General features: G+C 45.4%; 1 protein-coding gene across 2 annotated transcripts in view; it reads right to left on the bottom strand.

The window, feature by feature from the left end:
• PTGIS (prostaglandin I2 synthase) overlaps positions 1–9,872 on the bottom strand; it is a 76,261-nt gene extending 66,389 nt beyond the window's left edge. Inside the window, exons 1-4 of one of the 2 annotated variants that reach the window (XM_029612723.1) lie at positions 9,413–9,872; positions 7,468–7,591; positions 5,513–5,609; positions 4,172–4,350 (exon numbers count right to left, since the gene is read on the bottom strand). In XM_029612723.1, the coding sequence (XP_029468583.1) occupies positions 4,172–4,350; positions 5,513–5,609; positions 7,468–7,484 (293 nt within the window). In that variant the 5' untranslated portion in view covers positions 7,485–7,591; positions 9,413–9,872. The remainder of the gene's footprint in view (positions 1–4,171; positions 4,351–5,512; positions 5,610–7,467; positions 7,592–9,412) is intronic. The other variant, XM_029612721.1, reaches the window with a different exon arrangement.
• Positions 9,873–17,491: the final 7,619 nt, after the last annotated feature.

The raw sequence follows: 17,491 nt of genomic DNA, 5'->3' as shown, positions 1-17,491 counted from the left end.
CCCCAAGAAGCCAGACTCTGAGGTACATTTTAAAAAAGAGCGCGCGCGCGTACAAAAGTAAGCTGGATTTATAAGATACGCGCGTATCTTATAAAATCCGGGGTCGGCGCGCGCAAGGGGGTGCACATTTGTGCAACTTGCGCGTGCCGAGCCCTGCGTGCACTGCCCGTTCCCTCCAAGGCCGCTCCGAAATCGGAACAGCCTCGGAGGGAACTTTCCTTCCGCCTCCCCCCACCTTCCCCTCCCTAACCCACCCCTCCGGCCCTATCTAAATCCCCCCCCTACCTTTGTCGCAGAAGTTACGCCTGCTCGAAGTAGGTGTAACTTTGCGCGAGCTGGGCCGGCTGCCGCGCGTCATGTTCCGTTCCGGGGGCTGGTCGGAAGGCTGCAGCCACGCCCCCGGAATGCCCCGGGCTGAAACCACGCCTGTGGCGCCGTCCTTGTATGACGCGCCGACCACGTCACGCCCCCCGAAACGCCCACCCCCAAGAAAGCCCCGGGACTTACGTGCGTCCCGGGGCTTTGCGTGCGCCGGAAGCCTATGCAATATAGGCTCGGCGCGCGCAGGGCCGTTTTAGAAGGGTTACGCGTGTACCTTATGCACGTAACCCTTTTAAAATCCGGCCCTCTGTGTATTAACAATGGAAAAACAGAACCACCATTCCTCATAAAACAAATAAAATCAAGAAACATAAAGCATCAGTTATAATAATAAAACCATACTAATAAAAGACTATTTTAAAACTACTGATAAATAGAATTTCTATTAATTAAAATCATATATATTTTTTACAATTTCCCAAACACCAATAAAATATTTCAAAACAGCACATATATCAAATAACACCCAATAATTAAAACTAATAAGGATTTTAAAAAGCCCCTGCTGCCCATACGTGGGAGCTCTTGATTTCCAATCACCCTGATATTGTCAAGGATTAGGAGGTTATCCTCTCTCTCTCACACATACTCACATGTCCATTCTCTCTCACACATACACTGTCACATACATACACATTCATGCTCTTATACCCACCATAACCTCTCGCTCTCACAGATACTGACACACTCTCAGGCTCTAAGACACTCTCTTCCCCCTCCACACACACACACCCCTCCCCCAACACACAAACTCTTACTCCCTTGGATTTTCTCATACACACTCATGCTCTCACTCTCTCTGGCTCCCTCACATACACAAAAACACACACCCAGGCAAGCTCCCAGTCATTCTCACACACTGAAACTGACCCCCAGGCAGGCTCCCATTCATTTTCACACCACTTCCTCACCATCCCCCAGGAACGCACACATTCATTCTCACACACACAGACCCCCAGGCAGGCACCAATTCATTCTCACACACACACACACATATATACACCTATTCTCACACATACAAACCCCAGGAAGACACCCATACATTCTCATACACAGACACACCCTCAAACAGGCACCCATGCATTCACACACACATACACCCCCAGGCAGACTCCCATTCATACATATGCACACACTAAAGGCAGACCCCCTCTCTTTCTTTCGCCAGCAACCTCGGAGCCTCTCTCATTCCTCTGCTGTCACTGTCACTGATGCCGCCTGGCTATTGGGGAGATGCTGATTGCTGCTACTGGCACTGAAGCCCATTCTGCTGCCTCCTCTGTGCAGGCCCCATGGGTTTCCACTTCCTCCATGTTGATCTCGTACATTGTGAGATCCGTTTAGAGAAAGTGCTAGTCTTGCACATTACCAAAGATTACATGTGCCAATCATTAAAAAGTAATTTATTTTTTTTTTACCTTTGCTGTCTGATCTTAGTTTTCTAATCGGTTGGTCACAGGCTTTTTTGTTCCACCTTCCCTTTCTTATTTTTTTGCCAATTCCTTTCATATTGTCTTTTTTTCTATTTCTTTTCTCTCCATCTATCTTCTTCCCTCAAACACAGAGTCAGGTTCTCATTCTCACATGCTTTCTCTCTCTCTCACACACACACACACACACAGGCTCTCACTCTCACATGCTCTCTCTCATACAATCATTCATACACAGTTTCTCTCCTGCACATGCTGTCTGACTCACACACCCAGGCTCTCTCCCACTCCCACATGCTGTCTTGCTCAAGCACAGGCTCTCACTGTCACATGCTGTCTCTCTCACACACACACACAGGCTCTCACATGCTGTCTCTGCAAACATTCAGGTCCTCATTCCCACACACAGTCTCTCAACTCACTCTCTCACACACACACAATCTCTCAACTCATCTCATACACACACTCTACGGGCCCTCAGCCTCTCTCTTACCTCTGGGCCTCCTCTTCACGGGTCGCGGCAGGATGGGCTCTGCAGCGGCCCTGATCTTCTTGGGCCAATCCGCGGTGGGGGCCTTGCTACCCGGCCTCCTCCTCTTCTCAGTCCGCTGCAACAACGCTGCTCCTCTTCTGCACGCGGCTGATGCTTCTCCTCCTTCCTGCCCGTGCGGCTCCAGCAACATTTTTCTTCCGGGGCCATGTGGGCAGGAAGGAGGAGGAGCACCTGCACGTTTAGACGTGACCTTTTTCTTCGGGCTGTGGTGACGTGAGCTCCACCACGGCCCTGCCGATCTTTCTGCTGTGTGTCTACGGCATAGCACAGCCATGCTTAACTACTCAGCCGCCAGTGGGATGAGGTCCACCGGTGGCCGCATTGGCTCCCTCTGACCTCTCCTCAGTATACCACTTGCTCCGCCCCGTCACGTGCACCGGGCTTGTGCGACACACCGGCACACTGCAGGCGACACACTAAAGTATCACGACTCACACTTTGGAAAGCTCTGCACTAGACGTTTAGATTACTATGTTTTTACTGCAGCCCGATGTGTTCTGGCCAAATATTGGGGGACCACTACTATACCCCAACCTTTGGAGGTACAGAAGACAGTATCCCTTCCGTACAAACTTAGTAAAATTACAGCATGTAAGCATAAAAGACTGTTCAAGCTTTTCAAAACATTTGGGAACCCTATGTTACTTGGCAGGCTAAGGAACGACAGAGCTTCGTGGGAGATTTTCTTTTGCATTGTTATGACAGGGAGGGGATGATGAGAATTTCTCCAAGGGAAGGTAGAAGGGGGAGACTTCCTTTCTGTAGGGTATTATTTGGGGAGAATGCTGAGTTGTAGCATATTTATTTATTTTTCTATATATTCTCTATTTTATGGTCTATTTGAGCACGGGGGGGGGGGGGGAGGTTTGGGGTGGACTACGGGAAAAAAATAATAGGAGTGTACTATTCAGTTGTTAGTATGTTCTGCATAATGGATATTGTAGACTTGCAGTTTCTGTTAAAGAATAGAAGGTACATTGGTACCACCTTTTCCATTAAGATATTTCCTTTGTGTTATATTATGTGTTTCCTGTAGTACTGAATAGAATGTACAGCAGCCTACATTTTGGAACTTGTTTTATTGGTTTATTGCACTTTAATAAAAACTACAATTTAAAAACAGATTTTGAAACCATAAAATGTTAGTTTAAATATATTAAGAAGAAAACTGATGTTATTCACTGCTGTTAAAAATTATACCAGAGGTTCTCAAATTGGTGGTGTATAACCTCCCCAGGGGAAGGAGGGCACTGACATCACAGTGGCGGAGAGGGGAGAATGCTAGATAGCCAGCACTGTGCAAAACAAAGCATGGGGCAGGGCCCTCACAGCCCATGTGGTTATTGTGAGGAAGAGAGGGATTGATATAGTGAAGTCTGAAAGCCAATAGATAACATTTTCAAGACTATTTACACAACAAACATTATGGTCCAGGTTATGTGCTAATATAGAAAATTATCCAATAAAGGTAATTTAGTAAACACATTTTCTCTCTCTTTTCATTCAGCCTAATCACCAGGGCGAGGGGGGCCTGATCCATACAGATGGAGCCGTGTTGTATTCAGGGCCTGATTTACAAACGTTTTTCCCTCAAAAAAGCCTTAGTAAATTAGGCCCCATGTTCTGAGAGGCACACATCAAGTTCACTTCACTTCACTGAAACACAACATTCATGGGCTAAGAGAAACGGTCAACCAGCTTCTCAAATCCTTCCTCAGGTGTGCCTGCAACCTCCCTAGTCACACTCGTTTCTGCGGGCTCCTCAGTGCATGCATGCTACTGCAAGAAAATCATCAGCAATACTTACAGTTTCATCATTGCTTTCTCTGTGGCTGGGTCGTAGGCGGGCAGGTTAACATCAAACATCCGCTTCATTAGAAACCGGGCAAATTTGTTGAAATCCAGCTTTCTACTCGATTCGTACACTACTGCATCATAGGAGTGAGGGTCTAACAGGACAGTGATGAACCTTCCTGCAACGTGTACCTACAGACCCCAAAGATGCAAAGTTAATCTCTGGCAGGCATGTTTTGTACAATTCGGAAAGGTGAAAGCTCCTGCTGTCCTGCAAACTGAAAATATCCATCTGAATAATAATAAAAGAAAGTCCCCATTTCATTACTATACCCAACCTGCTAAATAAATATATCATTGCAGGTATCTCAAATGACACACTGTTTTTAGAAAGTGGAATGTATAATCTGGACAAACAAAAGTAGAAAAGTAAAAAGTTCCTTTTTATTAGTCCAGGGAAGCTAAATAGACTGGCTACCTCTGGATGTCAAAGCAATGGTGCACCAAATGTTCTCAGGAGGAAATTGGAAAAATAAATGAACAGTGAAAAAAAATGGAAATGTCAAGTGAAATGGGTAAAAACAAACATATGGATGGATTTGGCGAGTGTGGAATGATATGCCATTTTGTTGATATAAGGGAAAACGGGCAACCTGTAATTAAGTTGTACAAGCGAGAGAGAGGAGAGAGAGAAAGAACTCTGACCTGAGACTATTAACATCTTGTCTGCTTATCCGGGGGTGAGTTGGAGCCTCGACGGAGGTAGAGGGAGTGGCGTTTCAGTGGGCGGATCCCTGTGCCGGAACCGGAAGCGGCCTATAAAAGCGGCCTGCTAGCAGTGCGTAGCAGAGCCGGCGCGTCGCTGAAGCCGCGCGCGCTTTCATCGGACTTTGCCGGACTTCGCCGGATTCTGCTGCTGACTGCTGCTCCAGTTAATTTGATATTGAGGTAATTTCGATATCTCTCGATCTAGCTTTGACTCCAGCATGTGGTGGCAAATTTAGAGACCTTGTGGAAGCTTGTTTGTGGGAGTAGAATAACATGCCAGCTAAGAGAAAGGGAAAAGTGAGGGCGTTTCCCTCCCTGCCCCCTTCATTAGCGTCCCCCATTCAACAGGCAATCACAAATTTTACCGTATACTCAGAGAGCCAAGGAACCTGATGAGCTGGGAAGTGTGGGAGGACAACCCAACTCCACAGAGGAGGCTTCTCCAAGTCCAAACATTGGACTTCCCCCAGTTCAGAGGAAAACTGGGCAAGGCATTGATACAGCCCTAATTGAGAACATTGTTCAGGAGGAAGTGGCGGGAGAGGCACAAACCTCCGCTATAAGTCCCGAAGAACCTAGGACTGACCTTGAAGCTGCTACTATAACCAGCAGCAAAGTGGAAATGCCTTCTCGACCTGAACTGATAACACTGGACACAATCTGGGAGATGATGGCGGCAATGACTGTAAATATTAAGGAGTTAGAAGGGAAAATTGATTTAAATAACTCTAGGCATTTGCAGGATTTTACACAAATTCAAGCACAGGTTAAAAAATCTGATGACAGGATTAGGAATTTAGAAAACAAAGATGTTAAAAATCAGGAATTTAATATAGCAGTTATTAAAGATAGAGAACAAATAGCAAAAAGGTTAGAAACACTTGAGAACAATGCAAAACGCTTCAATATTCGGATTTTAAATTTTCCTAGAGTGACAGGAGAAACTCCTTTAGTCACTCTTACAAAATTTCTTCACGAAGCGCTTGGATTTGTCCCTGATGAATCACCTATTGTAAATAATTGCTATTTTCTTCCTAAATCCAGTAGAATGAGGAACTTGTCTGAAGAGATGTTTCAGGGTGACTTAACGAGATTTCTTGAAGATTCGAATGCAAAAGTTATTGATTGGGGAACCCTTTTGGTGACCCTTTTTTCAATAAATGATATGAATAAAATTATGAAGAAATATTTTAATAGGTTTCCTATTCTTTAATTTCAGAAACCTATTAAATTTTTTCCAGATTTAGCAGTGGTAACACAGCAAAGACGGAAGGTTTTTTTATCCTTTCGTCAAGAGATATTATCAATGGGTTTCTCTTTCAAATTAAGTTTCCCTTGTAAAATGTTTTATAAGCAAACAGGAAGAATCATTTATTTTTTTTAACCCGGACCAACTCAAGTTGTTTATTGAACAGAGGAAGGAACAACCCTCTACATCTTCCCCGATAGTCCAGTAATGTAACTAAATAAAGGTGTAGGATTTTGCCACCTTGTTTTTGTTTTATATAATATTTCCAGTTTTTCTTCTCGCATTTGTTATTTCAACTGGAGAATTAAGCATCTCTCCAATTGTTTGATATGGAAATGAAGATGGAATTCACTTTATTTTTCAACATATATATATATATTTGCTTTGTTTTTTATATTATTGACCTTCATCTCATGCATTCTCTTTTAAATACAAATGTATTGTATTTAGAAAATGATAAATAAAGAATAAAAAAAAAAAGTTGTACAAGCGAAGTTCCTGTATCCTGCAGATTTTTCAAGATTCAGCAAATTCTGAGGCATACATATACAACTGCTTTTTGGTTTTTGCATGCACATATGTGCATACAAAGGGGGCTATCTAGGGGGTGCTCTGGGGTGGAGCCAACATTTACACACGTAAGTTGCTATTTTAAAAGACACGCACGTAGATTTTCCAACTTACTCGCGTAATTTTACATCTGCTAATTATCTTAAGTGATATTAAACGTGTTTATTGTGTACTGTTGGCTGGGTGGGTGAAATGGTGGGGCGGGGGATGATTTCAGGCTGAGGAACCAGGAAGATCATGACGACTTGGAAAAAAAACCAAAACCTAAATTAAGCAGTGGAGCAATTGATAAATTTCTCTTACCTGCGCATGTCTGTAAAATACACAGATTTACGCGAGGAAGCCCCCCGCTTTATTTCTGCACGTAAAATATACGTGTGTATAATTTTTCTAAACAGGCAGGCAATATTCATATGTGCAAGCACACATATGCGTGTAAGTGGGGTAAAGATATGCGTGTTCTCTGGTGCGCTTACTATGGTAAAACTACACGTGTATGTGCCATCACACGCAGCTGTTTCAAATGTTTAGGGAGGTTCTGGGTTATTATGCTTCTACAGTGAAAACGATGGCAAGATGTTATTGCACTGAGACCCACATAGGTCTCTTATTATTACTACTACTACGCAATTAAAGAAAGGAAAACTGAGGAAAATGAGAAAATAAGAGGAAAGGGGATATAAACTCAGCCTAAAGCAGGAGGGCCTTAAACATGTGCTTACCGTAAATATATCCCCATGTTTTTGCTTCATTTTTGTTAGGAACTTGGCAGCATCTTTTCCAAATTCCATGGCATATCCCAACCAGGGCACTAGACCACGGTCCAGTGGCGGCTCATTTGGCAACCTGAAAAAAAATATCTTTCTTCAGACATTGTACCAATATAATGTGGGTCTGCTTGTAGTTTTAAATACTTAACAAAAATGAATCCTAACAACTAGCTTGGAATATGTGAAATCGCAACTCTGGCTATACATCTATTATCGATGTTTTTTTTAACCCATTGTTTTTCATAATGATACCTGTAATAGCTTTGAAGACATTTAACTGGCACCAATGAACTGAAAGATGTAATTTGGTTTGAAACATTATCTAGTAGGAGTATTTACTTTTCCTTAAAATTAGTTACAAATGTTAAAATTTCCACCTTAAAATATATAAAATCAGGCTAAAAAAAAACTTAACATGTTAAGTTCCATCCTTCTCTTTTTAAATATCCACTCTTATTTCTATTGAAAAGAGAAGTCAAAAGTGCACAGTTGGAAAAATTATAATGGGAGCAATTTTCAGAACTGTTCGGGAAGAGGTAAGGTCCACAGGTATTTTCCCCCCACAGATTTGTGCCTTCAGTTCTCAAAGGGAAAATTCAAACATGCTTTCCTTCTGAAAACTGGCCAAGAAAAAAAGTACCCGCGGAAATCTGTACCTGCTTTTTCGGGGGATTTTTTTTTTCTGGCTAAAACCTGCATAGTTCTGAAAATTCCTAACAGTGCGTGCTGTTGCCTCCATGAAAATGCTGGTAAAAGTAACGCGCATTGTGGGGGGGGGGGGGGGGAAAAAGCACTTGCTTTTACCCACACACAGGATGGGCAATTTTCCGGTAGCCCTTTTACTGCTGTAAATAGCCATTGGCACTGGTCAATGGCTTTTGAAAATTGCCCTCCCCGTGTTTTTTTTCTCTGAGTCACTAGTTTCCATTCTACTGTAATTTCACATCTGTTTCATTGAAAAAGTAACAAGCTGCCAGAGATGCACGTAACCTTTTCCTTTTCTTACGAGATGTAATTGCCTCTCTTGTAAACTGTTTGGAAATATTTACCCACCTACTCTCTGAGTAGTTTTAACTTAGCAAAATACCTAAATTCCTCAAAAATATCAACTTTCCTGGTTCTTGGTTCCCTCTTTGGGTTTAATGCTTAGATCCCCAACTCTTTTTGTCTGCAGATTGTTATATTCTGAAGAGTTTATGGAAATAGAAAAAGGTATGTGTCTTTTGTGATCCTATTTTTACAAATCTCGAGTCTACTCTTGCTCTAGATTCACGCCAGACAAAGAAGATAACAGGCAGAGCAGCTTCCTGATTTGCTTAGATTTATCATCGTTCTTAAAGGCTAAGGGGGGGGAGCTTGCAGAAACTTTAAACAAAACGACAAACAGAAGCAGAAACCAAATTATCTAAACAGTAAAACACGTTTTTGCTAATGCTGCCCCTTTAAACAAAACAGACAGGGTCACAAAAAAATCTAAAAGGTTTCTAAAAGGGGATTTTAAATGAAACACATAAATGCATTACAATAAGAACCAGAAAGGAAACTTAGCGTAAGCCTTACAGTGTGAAAATTATTTAAGCAACAACAAAAAAAATAAAGTTTCAAGAAGTTTAGAACGAGTAAGAATTACTATTTCCAAAAACACCCCATAGATAAATGTGAAAGCAACAGAAATATTTTGGCACTAAAAATCAGATTTTAGCTGCAAAAACATAAACCTAATGCCACATTTGATTGAAACATCGTTTTTTGTTTTGATTCTGAAAACTGAAAATGTGGCTGAACCACTGCATAAGAAAGTGCTGAGAAAGAAGAGCAGTTCACTTCCCTGGGCTCTCAGGGAATGGGGGGAGGGGTCGCTCGATCGCAACCCCCTCCCCCCCCCCCGGCTTCTCACCTCGACCTCCTGAAGTAAAACGCCCAGAGACCGAACGCCACGAGCAGGGCGGCGAGCGCGGCCGCCGGCAGCATCCCGCCGCTTGCAGGAGGAGAGCGGCGCGGAAGTTTAAAAAAAAAAAAAAAAAAAGGCGGGCTCCTCGCGCAGTGTCCGCGCGGATCGTGCAGCCGGCGCGAGCCCGGGCCGTCACGGGCAGACAGGGGGAGACGGGCAGGAGAGTCTGCGCGCGCGGCTGGCTCCGAACTTTCGTAGCGTGCGGCGCCCGCGATGGGGGCGCGGAGGAGAGGAGTGGGGGCGGTCTCTGTCCCCGCCGGATAAGCAGCGGAGGAAGGAAGGGAGGGGGAGAGAGAGGCGCGCTGAGTAACGGAGCGATTGTTTCGTGGCCGCGACGGCAGGTACAAGTCCGGAAATCTCCCTGCGGTGAGACACGTTGGCTGCTATAGACAAGACTGAGCCGGAGGCGGCGGCTGTGGGACCCAGAGCGAATCATTGCAGCGGCGCTTTCCTCTCCTCCTCCCCCCCCCCCCCCAAGACTGAAGGGGAGTGGGTGAAGTTGCTGCCCCCTTACACCCGCCCCAGACTAAAATTAGGGAAGGGAGGCAGTGCTGGGAACACATTTGTCTGCAGGAGGGGGCATGCAGTCCCAATTTGGCCCCTCTCCTACGTATTTACCTATGGTGGATCCTACGCAGCCCTACCTCCTTCCAAGTGGGGAGTCTCCAGCACAGGGGGGGGGAAAGAACTTTCTCCAATTTGTTTTAAATGTGCTACTTGCTAACTTCATAGGGCACCCCCTAGTCCTTGTATTATCTGAGAGAATAAATAACCAATTCACATCTACACGTTCTAGTCCTTTCATGATTTTGTAGACCTCTTTCATATCCCCCCTCCTCAGTCTCTTCAATCTGAACAGCCCTAGCCTCTTTAGCCTTTCCTCAGAGGTGCATCATTCCATGTCCCTTATCATTTTGGTTGCCCTTCTCTGAACTTTTTCCAGTGCAACTATATCTTTTTTGTGATGTAGCAACCAGAACTGCACACAGTATTCAAGGTGTGCTCTAACCATGGAGTGAAAGTGCCATTATGATATCCTCCGTTTTATTCTGCATCCCTTCCTAATAATTCCTAACATTCTGTTTGCTTTCTTTGATCACTGCAGCACACTGACTCAGTAATTTCAATGTATTATCCAGTATGATGCCTAGATCTTTTTCCTGGATGGTAAATCCTAACATGAAACCTAACACCATGTAACTACAGAATGGGTTATTTTTCCCTATATGCGTCACGTTACACTTGTCCACATTAAATTTCATCTGCCATTTGGATGCCACATTTTCCAGTTTCTCAAGGTTGTCCTGCAATTTATCACAATTAGTTTGACATTTAACTATTCTGAATAATTTTGTGTAATCTACAACTTTGATCACCTGAGTTGATGTACCTCTTTCCAGATCATTTATAAATATATTAAAAAGCACCGGTCCAAGTACAGATCCCTGAGGCATGCCACTGTTTCCCTTTTCCACTGAGAAAACTGCCCATTTAATCCTACTCTCTGTTTCCTTTTAACTAGTTTGCAATCCATGAAAGGACATTGCCTCCTATCCCTCTCGTAAGGGACTTTGTCAAACACCTTCTGAAAAACGAAATACATTACATCTACTGGCTCAACTTTATCACGTGTTTAATCCCTTCAAAAAAATGAAGCAGATTTGTGAGGCAAGACTTCCCTTGAGTAAATCCATACTGGCTCTGTCCATTAAACCTATCTATAGGGGCAGCTCTATAATGAGGCAGGGTTAGGCAGCCGCTTCAGATGGCAAAATTTGGAAGCGGCATAAACTACCCCCCAAACTCCTGTAGCGGATGCCTCACCCTGTCGCCAAAACAACAAAGGACCTGTGGGCTGCCGGCAATGTTCCCTCTAAGCTGCGCATATGCGCGCATAACTTTTCTGGAGGCCGCGTGCAACTTTTCTCCCTCCACGCAGTAAGACTGGCAGGGCCGAGGTGGAGCTCATCCCACCATGGCCCGGAGTACAGATGAGACCACCCGGCAGCAAAGAAAAGAAGAGACTCAGCAGCTGCCGGTGAAACTCAACCTGCCGGCGGCATAAGGATAAGCAAAGGCCCGGCAGGCCACCAGCAGAGCCCAACCTGACCAGCTGTAAAGAAAAGGCTCAGCGGTAGCCGAAGAACAAGCAAAGGCCTCATGTGCCGCCAGCAGAGCCCAACCTGCTGGCGGCCGAAATACAACAAATGACCAGCGGGCCTCCAGTGGAGCTCAACTATCCAGTGGCAGATAAACAATGAAGGACCTGCCCAGCAGCAAATTAGGTGGTCGAAAAAGAGACTAAGCTAAACAGCAGCAGAAGAAAATATGAGGCTACAGCTGACTGCTAAGCTCATCTGCCGACAGCTTGACAGAGTGTGAGCGAGGTAGAGGGAGTGGGTATGCGTTTGAAGAGCGTGTGTGAAAGCAAATTTGTGTGTGTATGTGTGTGTGAGCAAGCAAGAGCCTTTGGGGCGGATTTTAAATGGCGCGCGAATAGCCTACTTTTGTTTGCGCTCCAGGCGCAAACAAAAGTACGCTGGATTTTAGTAGATACGCGCGGAGCCGCGCGTATCTGCTAAAAACCTGGATCGGCGCGCACAAGGCTATGGATTTTGTATAGCCGGCGCGCGCCGAGCCGCGCAGCCTACCCCCATTCCCTCCAAGGCCGCTCCAAAATCGGAGCGGCCTCGGAGGGAACTTTCCTTTACCTTCCCCTCCCGTCCCCTACCTAACCCACCCGCCCGGCCCTGTCTAAACCCCCCCTTACCGTTGTCGGGGGATTTACGCCTCCCAGAGGGAGGCGTAAATCCCCGCGCGCCAGCGGGCCTCCTGCACGCCGGGCCGCAACCTGGGGGCGGGTACGGAGGGTGCGGCCACGCCCCCGGACCGCCCTGGGCCATAGCCACGCCCCCGTACCCGCCCCCAAAACGCTGCGGACACGCCCCCGAAACGCCGCAACGACCGGGCCCGCCCCCCTCGGAGAACCCCGGGACTTACGCGAGTTCCTGGGCTCTGCGCGCACCGGGAGGCCTATGTAAAATAGGCTTCCCGGCGAGCAGGGCTCTGAAAATCCACCCCTTTATGTGTGTGAGCGCATGTGTGTGCATGAGTGTGAATAAATGTGTTTGCGTGAGAGAGAGGGAAAAGAAAGTTCCCCCTTCCTACTACCACATGCCCCTCTCCCACTAATCCACAGAAATTCCAGGATGACTGGGAATCAAAAGATCCCAGGTTTGGATTTTTTCATTCTAACTAGGTTTAATTATTGGGTACTAATTCAAGTGTCTATTTGGAAATATTTTATTAATGTTTGGGGAAAATTTTATAATTTTTATATCAGATTTTAATTATTGGTAGTTACGCTATTCCTCGGTTGTTTTGAAATTTTTTTTTCTTTTTATTAGTATGGTTTTACTATTATAATTATTTCATATTTCTTGATTTTATTGTTTTGAGGAATGGCACTTCTGTTTTTCCATTGTTGCACTGCATATAGTGAGGCTTGTTGCAGTTTTCAGTTCAGTTTTTGTCTACATGTTTCTGTTTATATTGTATGGTCTCTTTTTTCTGTATTTGGTGAGGGGCTGCATGTGTAACTGAGGTGAATTATCCTGCTAATTTGAAGTTTCTATTTTAGAATCTACAGCAGGTTGGCTTTTTCTGTTTTCCTAATAGGAGGTGTATTGCTTTTTAGGACCTGGTGTAATAGCTGCAGTGTTGCCTTTTAATAGTAAAGGTTTTTCAGCAGCAGTTTTTCCTACTTTGCTGTTTCAGTGATGGCAGCTAGTGTTCTTTCTTAGTATGGGGGGTATATACCACTTTAATTGTAATTCAATTTACTTATGGCTTTCTAGAGGCAAAGCTTACACCTAACATGCATTACCATAGGCCTAACATCATATGTATGTCAAGTGTTTATTTGCATGTTGTGATATTTTTATCTCAGAACTATACTTTGAATGTCTTTTCATGTAAAATTGGTTATTATAAATGCAAACGATTTTATTGTGTGTAGTGAGGGTTGGGAAGGAGAGGGGTGCAAGGCTGTAAGGTTCACCTAGAGCACCTGATAGCCTTGTATTAGGGCCACACACAGACCCCTATCATTCACCCATCCCCCACTTCTCCAGGGGCAAATGCTGGGGAAACATGGGAGACAGGTGGTGGGGTTCCTGGATGGGTGGTAGGGTTGCCAGCTTCCTAGAAATACTGTATTATCACAGACACCCTGCGACTCTTCTGTGATTCCTGGCCCCTGCTTTCCTCCTTCTGCAGCATTTTAAACCACCGAAACGACCAGACTATAACGAGACCCTAACCCCCCCTTGCCCCTCTTGATGATTTGACCTGTACCATGTTTTGGGGGGGGGCGCCATCTCATTCCTTGCCTCAGGCAGCAGATTCCCTTGAGCTGCCTCTGCATGTCTATCTAAGGAGTTCTGTGATTTGTTCTTTAGAATGGTTTCCATGATTTTTCCCAGCACTGAAGTGAGGCTCACCAGTCTATAGTTTCCCGGATCATTTCTAGAGTCTTTAGGTACAATGGATGGTTGTAATGATAGGCTACAAATTACTAGTAATAGGTCTGAAATTTCATTTTTTAGTTCTTTCTGAACCCTTGGGGGGGGGGGGGGGTATACCATCTGGTCCAGGTGATTTGTTACTCTTCAAGCCCTGTGTAAGCTCATCAAGCAGGCTTCTCTGACACACCATTGTGTGGCAAGTGCCAAAAAGAACCTGGGACCTTATATCACTCTGTCTGGTCCTGGAGAGAGTATGTTAGATTATGGGTACGTGTATCCATAGAATGCCACTGTTATGCTTATTTGATAATGATGTTAATGCCTCCTTAGTACATAGTCCTGATAAGCTCTTCATATGTAACCAAGGAGTAAAAGGAAAGATAAGGCCATAGCTGCCTATTTCCTATCCCCCAGCATGGGTTTCCCTGTCTAAGGGTCCCATTCACCCTCCTACAGAACGTTAGATTCTCCCGCCTCTGATTAATACAAAACAGTCCTTACCTGTTATGGGAAGAGCAATTTTTATATTCCAAAGGCTGTTTAAAAGCAAGTTTCATCATTCAGTTCTATAAAACTAAATTTCAGTTACTTTAAATCATCTTGTTGTTGTATTCATCACTCATGGAGATGTTTAATTTTTCCTCCACCTAAAAATGTATTTTCAGGTTAATCACACATCTTTCAATGCTTGCTTCCTTAGTTTAGTCTAATAGAATCACATTTCTAAATATAAACATTATGGGGTGAATTTTCAAAGATTTACACGTAAAAATTAGCATATACGCACATAAGTAGCATCTACTGGTTTACATACTATTTTATAAACCTCAAACATATAGAAACGTTCTTTTGCTTTCATGTTCACATATGTGCACATATAGGGGCGGATTTTAAAAGGAGCGCGAATAGCCTACTTTTGTTTGCGCTCCAGGCGCAAACAAAAGTACGCTGGATTTTAGTAGATACGCGCGGCTCCGCGCGTATCTTCTAAAAACCTGGATCGGCGCGCGCAAGGCTATCGATTTTGTATAGCTGGCGCGCGCCGAGCCGCGCAGCCTACCCCCGTTCCCTCCGAGGCCGCTCTGAAATCGGAGCGGCCTCGGAGGGAACTTCCTTTTGCCCTCCCCTCACCTTTCCCTCCCTTCCCCTACCTAACCCACCCACCCGGCCCTGTCTAAGCCCCCCCCTTACCTTTGTCGGGGGATTTACGCCTCCCAGAGGGAGGCGTAAATCCCCGCGCGTCAGCGGGCCTCCTGCGCGCCGGGACGCGACCTGGGGGCGGGTCCGGAGGGCGTGGCCACGCCCCCGGGCCCGCCCCCGGAATGCTCCCGACACGCCCCGAAAACGCCGTGCAGTTCGGGCCCGCCCCCGACACGCCCCCCCGACACGCCCCCTCCGAAAACCCCGGGACTTACGCGAATCCCGGGGCTCTGCGCGCGCCGGTAGGCCTATGTAAAATAGGCTTACCGGCGCGCAGGGCCCTGCTCGCCTAAATCCGCCCGGTTTTGGGCGGATTTAGGCGAGCAGGGCTCTGAAAATCCGCCCCATAAAGGGGGTGGTCTAGGGGTGTTCTGGGTTGGGGTTAACATTTACACTTGTAAGTTGCTATTTTAAAAGATTTGTCAACTTGCTTGTATAATTTTAATTTGGCAATTATCTTGCGTAAACATTTATTGTGTATTATTGCAGAGTGAGAGGGCTGGGCGAACTGGGGGGGAGTTCAGGCTGAAGCCCTGGAGAAGAACTCTGTGAACTGGTGGTAAAACTGTAAATTTCATACACATGCATGTTTTGAAATATACCTGCAGGGCTTAATTTGTGGCGGAATGGCCTGGAACGCAGTCCTGGCACTTCCTTTCAAGTTTAAGAGGCAGGACAGCAGAGGTGTTCTACTCCAGCCCCTCCCCTCCTTGCAGCCTGCATGGAAAAGAGGAGGAGGGGTGAGCCTGGAGCACGCAGAGAAGAAAACAGCCCCTCTGTTCCCTAATCCAGCCCCTCCCCTCTTGTTCCCCCTCCCCCCTTATTATAGGGAGCAGATGGGGAAGGAGTGATAAGGGGGCAGACTGTGCAGAGCAAAGAACAGACAACGGTTTGAATTAGCACAAGTTTGAAACTTGTGAGCAGTAATGCCAATTTCTTAGCATTCAAACAGGTTAATCCATACCAGTGGGTTATGCACCTCTACCAGCAGATGGAGATAGAGTAAAACTGTCAACACGGTATATATACCCCTGCACTGACATCAGCCTGCCAGCATTCTCCGTCTCCAGCAGATGGTGGACGTGTATCACCCTAATGGAGATTGCTTTAAACTAAATAGAAAATGAAAAGAGAAAAGAAGAAGGAAATTTAATTAGACCCACTCTCCTGTGGTGATATCTTATGGTCCCTCCCTCAGTTGAGATTTCCTGAGGTGATATCTGCAGATCCCTCCCTTGATAGAGTGCCTTGGTCCGGTAGCTTATTTTCCAGTCTTTGCCCTCTCCCCCCCTGCAGCTGGAGACTGACTGTATACTCGGCCGGGACAGGCTGAGCGCAGGTAAAGAGTTAAAAAAAGAAAATGAAAAGGATTGAGAGTTCCATTCCCCTTCTGGTCTCTGAGACTCGGCATGCCGATCCAACATCCATTTCTTTCTCCAAGGGAGCTTGGGGAGACTTGGCAGGTTGAGCAGCCTTTTGGCTAGGCTTTGCTTAGATGCCATGTAGTTCGCCACTGCAACATCTGCGCACTTCTGTACACACAAGTCTGTCATGAAAAAGTGTCTGATGGTTCACACTTGTGCGCCTGGGTGTGCACTCAGGTGGATGCTTAGGTGGGCGCTTAGGTGATCCTTGAAAGGGAAGGACCCAAAAAGCACAAAGGAAGGCGATCTATAAAAGCCGTCAGGATGAACAAAAAGATAGATGCCTATAGTCTTTTGCAATTCCTTTATTGAAGTGGAGACACAAGGGTAGCCCGACTCTGGCCGAGTTTCGCCGTCTCAAAACGGCTGCCTCAGGGGCTTACATATATTGTCTTGAGTTCCCAGTTTTTGTTCAAACATGTTTGACCTCTCAAGTGGAGATCCGTTTCTGAATGCGTTTAAAGATTGAATACTGTTGTGGATCATATAGTTGCTTATATGATCCTTTTTACACATTTTGTTTGAACAAAAACTGGGAACTCAAGACAATATATGTAAGCCCCTGAGGCAGCCGTTTTGAGACGGCAAAACTCGGCCAGAGTCGGGCTACCCTTGTGTCTCCACTTCAATAAAGGAATTGCAAAAGACTATAGGCATCTATCTTTTTGTTCATCCTGGACCGATTATTGTGCATCTATATTTTGGACAGGCCTTGTTTTTGGATGCCCTGTCCACGTTTGCTTATGCGGGTGCGCAGCTGGACGCACAATTTTCAAACGCTTTGGGAGCGGAATATTTTTGTGGTGTCTCCCTGCAGCTCTCTGCAGAAGAGACAGACAGTGGAGTGTATGTTGTCAAGACTCCTCAGCCTGTGG

Source organism: Rhinatrema bivittatum, chromosome 8 (genome assembly GCF_901001135.1).
Source record: "Rhinatrema bivittatum chromosome 8, aRhiBiv1.1, whole genome shotgun sequence".
Taxonomy (NCBI): domain Eukaryota; kingdom Metazoa; phylum Chordata; class Amphibia; order Gymnophiona; family Rhinatrematidae; genus Rhinatrema; species Rhinatrema bivittatum.
This window is presented reverse-complemented; position numbering and strand designations above follow the sequence as displayed.